The following is a 6,432-nucleotide window of genomic DNA, read 5'->3' on the forward strand; positions in this document are numbered from 1 at the left end:
ATATGATGTTATTAAATGCCCATTAAAAATGAAGAATAGGCTGGGCATGGTAGCTCACGCTTGTAATCCTAGAACTTTGGGAAGCTGAGGCGGACAGATCACTTGAGGTCTGGAGTTCAAGACCAGCCTGCCCAACATGGTGAAAGCCCGTCTCTACTAAAAATACAAAAAATCAGACAGGCATTGTGACGTGCACCCATCATCCCAGCTACTCAGGAGACTGAGGTGGGAGAATCACTTTAACCTGGTAGGTGGAGATTGCAGTTGAGCCGAGATGGTACCACTGCACTCCAGCCTGGGCAACAAAAGTGAAACTCTACCTCCAAAAAATAAAAAAAATGAAGAATAACCCCTTTAAAAATCAGCAGAATTATGTTGAAGAAAATTATCTAAACCCTATGATTTTCTCATCATGAAAGTATGTTTTATGGACAATTGTCTATTTTTACCTTGTTGTTCAGACAACTATATACTTTAGGAACTTCATCAAGCCTAGGAAGGAAAACACATAAAATAGAATACCATTTATATTTCTGGAAGTTAACACTGTACTATCTATCAAGCTACTCCTAAGAAAGAGCTAATAAAGACATAGTAATAAATTGAGTAATATAAAAAGCAGCCCGAAAATTTAACAAGTTAAAAATAATCAAATGCTAAATATTAAGCATAAAACAATCCAATCTTTGAAAAATGAATCACGGAAAATATCTACAATAAATCTCAAAGTAATAATCATACTAATTGCTTATTTATTTACATTTCCTTTAAGCATTATTTTTAATGAAATACAAAGATTTGCAAAGAAAAGTTCATGGATTTGGAGGTTGTATTTGTACTTTGTAAAATCTGTTCCTAAAACTTTCTCTGTGAATGTAATTTATGAAAGACAAGCTGTATTTATGATTGAACCACACAAGCGTGCTGTATTGACGAATCCTTTCAAAAGGCTTGTTCAAGTTTATTACAGGGTTGGTTTCTCTCCCCAACCTCCAGCCACCCCCTAGGTTTTAAGGCACTGCTTGCTTCAATTCAAATAAAGGGTAATGCAAAATTAACTCAACTTTTTTGGAGAGCAATTCAGAAACATAAATGTGCATACCCTTCAAACCAACATTTTTACTTAAGTAATCTTCTATAGAAACAATGGCAAATGTGGGCAATGATTTATGTGCAAATAATGTTCAACTATTCTGAGGGAAAACACTAGAAAAACATGTATGTCCACCAATCAGAAATTGGGTAAAAACTTTAACAGAATCACATGCAGACATTTTTTTAAAATGAGATTCTCATGTATACAGTACAAAGACAGTCATCCCTCAGTATCCATGGGGGACTAGCCGGGCATGGTGGTGGCTAATTCCAGGACTACCATCCTGTCAGGATACCAAAATCCATAGATGCTCAACACTCCAATTAAAACAAGTTGTATCTGCATATAACCTAAACACATCCTTCCATATGCTTTAAATAATCTCTAGATTACTTATGTTATCTAATACAATGTAAATGCTATGTAAATAACTGTCATATTTATTTGTATTATTTTTATTCTTTTTAATTTTTCCAAGTATTTTCTATCCAGGGTTGGTTGAGTCCATGAATGCAGGATCCATGGATACAAACAGTCAACTGTATTAAATGCATACCATATAACTGACTGCAAAACGGCATGTCAAGTAGGCTTTCATATCTATTGTGTACTTAGTAAGTATGCTTGTTTGTATAAACAATTCTGAAGAGATAGGGCACTGAAAAGAAAAGGGAAACGGGAGTAACAGGCAAAACAGAAGGACTTCCAATTTCTCTCTCATATTTCCATACTATCTGAACTATCTTTTCAAGAAAAGTGTAGTTTATTACCCTCTCCACAAAGTTGTCAAGACTACCATCTACAACAACATAGCTGATTAAAAACCAGGAGTTGCTACCTATATTTAAATTGTATACATTTAATTCAGAGCTATTTAGCCCAAAGTACTTACTTTGAGTTTTCATAAAATAATGCCAGAGGTCTTGTTAAAGTCGCAAATATTTTTCGGATCATAGAAGGCAAAGAAATATGTCCAAGTATGCTGGAAATAATGCCGGTGATTGAGTTGCCAATAGTGAAGAGGGTATCGGAATGTGCTTCTTTGAAGCTCAGAGTGTGGAAAGAATAGATCACTTTCACAATAAGTTTAAATAAAGAAGTCAATTTCCCTAGAGGCTCATTCTTCTTTTTGGACCAATCTGAAGGTCTCTGTGGTGCTAAAATAAAATTGAGTTAAAAACTCAAATAAACTGAAATTAGTGTTACTGCCACTTTTACAATTTATAGCTCACATTTAAACGTTAGATACATCAAACACATGTCCATTTGCTGACTGACACCCCAGGCAAATCATAACATAAGGTACCATTAATGGATAAATATCACTAGAACATTATCTTTACAAATGAGAATGGGAGATGAAAAGTACTTGGCAGATCATGAATAATAATTCGAGAAAAACAAGTCTATTTTTTCTTAGGAATTATGAATTTCAAACTTTTATTTTACATCTCTTAAAATGTCAACAACTAATATGTAGGAAAGTATTAAATTACATAAGATAGGTTACAAATTTAAATTTTAAGTTTCAAAAACAAAAAATTTCCTCTAAGAATGACCATTTCCTTGCTCATCTGTAGTACACCAATCCCTACAAATAACATTGAACAAGAGATGCAAATCTGACAAAGAATGCAGAAAGTCTACTGCCTATTTCCTAGATTCAAAGAAAAAGATTTGTCCCTAAAAGTACTCTTTTGTATCCTCCTTAATCCCTCTGTAAACATCTACCTACAAGTATAAACCCACATTGCCCTTGCCCAAAAAATACCCATTCCAAAATATGTTTATCTTCAACCAATCCATTATTTTAAGGAATGAGATCTCAAATTTAACAGAAAACTAATCTAATGCTTCTTAATTAAAAATTAATCTCATATGTAAAATGAAAAACAAGTGCTGCTACTAAAAGGAAGTTGACTTTTCTTCTTGGAATCAATTTCTCAGACATTAATGTACACTGAAAAACAATATCCAGAAATTCCCTGACAGAATGTTGAGGTGAGGTAACATCCATATGCCAGGAAAATGGTTACACACAGGTGACTGATCAAGTTGTAAATATATTGAGGGTCATGAAAACCATTTTCTCACTATTAGAGACAGCAGAGACAAATGCAGAAAGAGGAATTATTAGCATGATCCATAAATTAGATGGTAAATGAAAGTATATCTAGAGAAACAAGTGTGCCACAAAACATTTATTAATTTTAAATGTTTGGTTATTAACCTTACAGTGGAAAAATTGGCAGATGCCATCCTCAAACAGGAAATGTTAACATCACCAGTAATGGGAAAATAATGAAGTGAAAAGGAACTACAGCATTATTTCTGTGGTACTCCTGTAAAGAAATAAAGGGAACCTGAATCTAATCTTGAGGAAGTATGATAATCCCAGATTGAGAGACTATAAGAAAGTAAAGTTGCTTGCTTTTTTTTGGCTATGGAGTATAGCTCTGTAGCCCAGGCTGGAGTGTGGCATGATCTTAGCTCACTGCAACCTCTGCCTCCTGGATTCAGGCGATTCTCCCGCCTTGGCCTCCCAAGTTGCTGAGACTACAGGTGCGAGCCACCATGCCTGACTAATTTGTGTATTTTTAGTAGAGACAGGTTGTCACCCTGTTGGCCAAGCTGGTCTCGAACTCCTGACCTCAGGTGATCCACCCACCTCAGCCTCCCCAAGTGCTGGGATTACAGGCGTGAGCCACTGCACCTTGCCTAAAGTTTTTGTTTGAAGGACACAAAAGACAAGACTGAGGAACTGTTCCAGGTTGTCAACCTGTCTAAAACCATACCTTCAAATGGTTCAGAGGAAAAAAAAGAAAGATATGATGAATGCAGTCAACTGTTAATTAACAAGCCTGAGAAAAGGAATACAAAGTTTCCACGGAAACTAATGTAAATCACCAAAAAATCCCAAGGTGAGCCTAATGTACAATTCTGAATAATAATTTTCTTTCAGCTAGTCTTAATATTGTTTCCTCCCCTCAACTCCTTTTAGAAATCTCCCCATTACCTAAGTTTTACGGCAAGAGGAACTCTGGCTCTGTTTTGCATGGATGTGAAGTGAAAAAGACATTTGTAACTTTGAGTTTACAGTTCCTGAACTGGATATTCAGTTAAATCTAATTTGAGAAGTATCAGCATAGGTAAAATTATGTCAATATGAGACTCATCATCTTGGCTCTATGAAACTTCAGTGGGTTATAAAATAATTTCTGACATCATCTGTTATACAATCTTGGTATACTTATGGTTTTCAAAGGCAAACGTATTTTTCTGACACACTGAAGTAATCAGATTAGGTCTTGGTCAGCCCAAGAGGAGAGCTAAGATCAGTATTTCAAGAACATCTATAACCTGTTTCTAAGGCATGCAGGCTGGGATGTTCTGACCTATAATATACTTAAGGAGCTTAACATGTTACTGAGAATAACATGTTGCTACTTAGTAGAAACTCAAAATCCAAAAAAGATTCTAAGAATGTTTTAGAAAACTCATCAATAGCAGATCTTACTGGTACAGAATTTTATATGTTCCTAATCTTTAAACAGGAAGAAATAATATATCTCAACATCAACTAACATTTTTAATTAATGGCAGATTATCTCTACCTATGTGGTATGAACATATAAACACAGGTGGATACATTTTACTTCAATGAATCAATTAGTAGATTTTAAAAACTATTTCCTACAAAATAACTTAAAACTAACCAAGGCATACAACTTATTATGATTCAAATTGTCTAATTTTAACCATTTAATTACCATTTTTTAGGTAAACACTTTGTTAAATTTTTGTAACAATTTTAAATTTCTGAAAAAAATAACAATTAATTGATCTCATTATTTTCTTTTAAATTATGTCAATTCAATGATTATTTTAAATCAGGCTTGCAAATAAAAACATTTCAAGTTATGCCCAAGTTTCTTGTCCAGATAATCCTTCATACCAGATGGAATAAGTAAAATCATTTGTTCAATTCAATGACTATTTTAAATCAGGCTTGCAAATAAAAACATTTCAAGTTATGCCCAAGTTTCTTGTCCAGGTAATCCTTCATACCAGATGGAATAAGTAAAATCATTTGTACTATTAGGCAATCTCTAATTCGAATATTTATCTTTCTGTTTTATAAAAAGGCATGAAGACATTCTGTTTATGAAAGAGGTAAGAGAATGATCCAGAGCATATGAAAATTAAAAAGAAAAGGGAGAGTCAGAGAGAATATGTAAGAAAGCTCCTAGCATAGTAACTAACATGGCTAAACAAGATGAAAAGGTAGTAAAATGAGGTAGCAAAACTATTAGGACTTCCCCTGGCAAAGTTTGGTACTATTTATGAAATACTGGATAAACAAAGGTTAAAAAATATATACTTACATTTAACTTTGGGCTGATATTTAATGTCATATGGTGAGAAATCAATGCAATCAACCATTACAGTAATAACATGAATAATCCTATCCACGAGCAACAGATTCTAAGGAAGAGAGTATTACAGTTAGAAACATTCAAGTACTGAGACAGTATTCAACAACAGTAAGTAACATGAAAAAATATAAGACTGTTACTCCCATATAACCTACGTAACATACACGTCACAGATTACAGAACATTAAGTGCAGCTACCCATGGCTTAGCAGAGATCTTTTCTGCAAAATGGGTCATTAGGCAATTTCGCCTTGTGGGAATAACACAGTGTACTCACATAAACCTAGATGATACAGCCTCCTACACACCTATATAGTCTGTTGCCCCTAGGCTACAAGCCTGTAGCCTACACACCCTTATAGGTATGTAGTTACTACACTGAATACTATAGGCAACTGTAACAAAATGGTATGCATTTGTGTATCTAATAAAAGAGACACAGTAAAAATACCATATTATAACATTCTGCAACCACCTTGAGATAGATAGTACCAGATCTGTGGTGTGTTGTTGACTGACACATTGTTATGAGGCACGTAACCATATACGATTGCAAACATTTTTCAGTTAACTACTATGACTCAAACACTGTACTTTATCTTCCTCTACATTTAAGAAAAATAATTCACCTTTAAGATGCCCATAAAGGCTGGGCGTAGTGGCTCATGCCTGTAATCCAAGCACTTTGGAGGCCAAGGCGGGTGGATCACCTGAGGTCGGGAGTTCAAGACCAGCCTGACCAACATGGTGAAACCCCACCTCTACTAAAAATACAAAAATTAGCCAGGCATGGTGGCACACGCCTATAAACCCAACTACTCGGGAGGCAGAGGCAAGAGAATCACCTGAGCCCGGAAACAGAGGTTGCAGTGAGCTGAGATCAAGCCACTGCACTCCAGC

The 6,432-nt window shown here is 34.9% G+C and overlaps 1 protein-coding gene across 3 annotated transcripts in view; it reads right to left on the reverse strand.

The window, feature by feature from the left end:
- Positions 1–6,432, reverse strand: part of RIF1 (replication timing regulatory factor 1) — a 46,464-nt gene that overhangs the window by 18,253 nt on the left and 21,779 nt on the right. For all 3 annotated transcript variants that reach the window (XM_017523212.2, XM_017523213.2, XM_017523215.2), the window contains exons 13-15: positions 5,482–5,581; positions 1,989–2,253; positions 450–492 (exon numbers count right to left, since the gene is read on the reverse strand). In XM_017523212.2, the coding sequence (XP_017378701.1) occupies positions 450–492; positions 1,989–2,253; positions 5,482–5,581 (408 nt within the window). The remainder of the gene's footprint in view (positions 1–449; positions 493–1,988; positions 2,254–5,481; positions 5,582–6,432) is intronic.

Source organism: Cebus imitator, unplaced genomic scaffold (assembly GCF_001604975.1).
Source record: "Cebus imitator isolate Cc_AM_T3 unplaced genomic scaffold, Cebus_imitator-1.0 Scaffold27, whole genome shotgun sequence".
Taxonomy (NCBI): Eukaryota; Metazoa; Chordata; class Mammalia; order Primates; family Cebidae; genus Cebus; species Cebus imitator.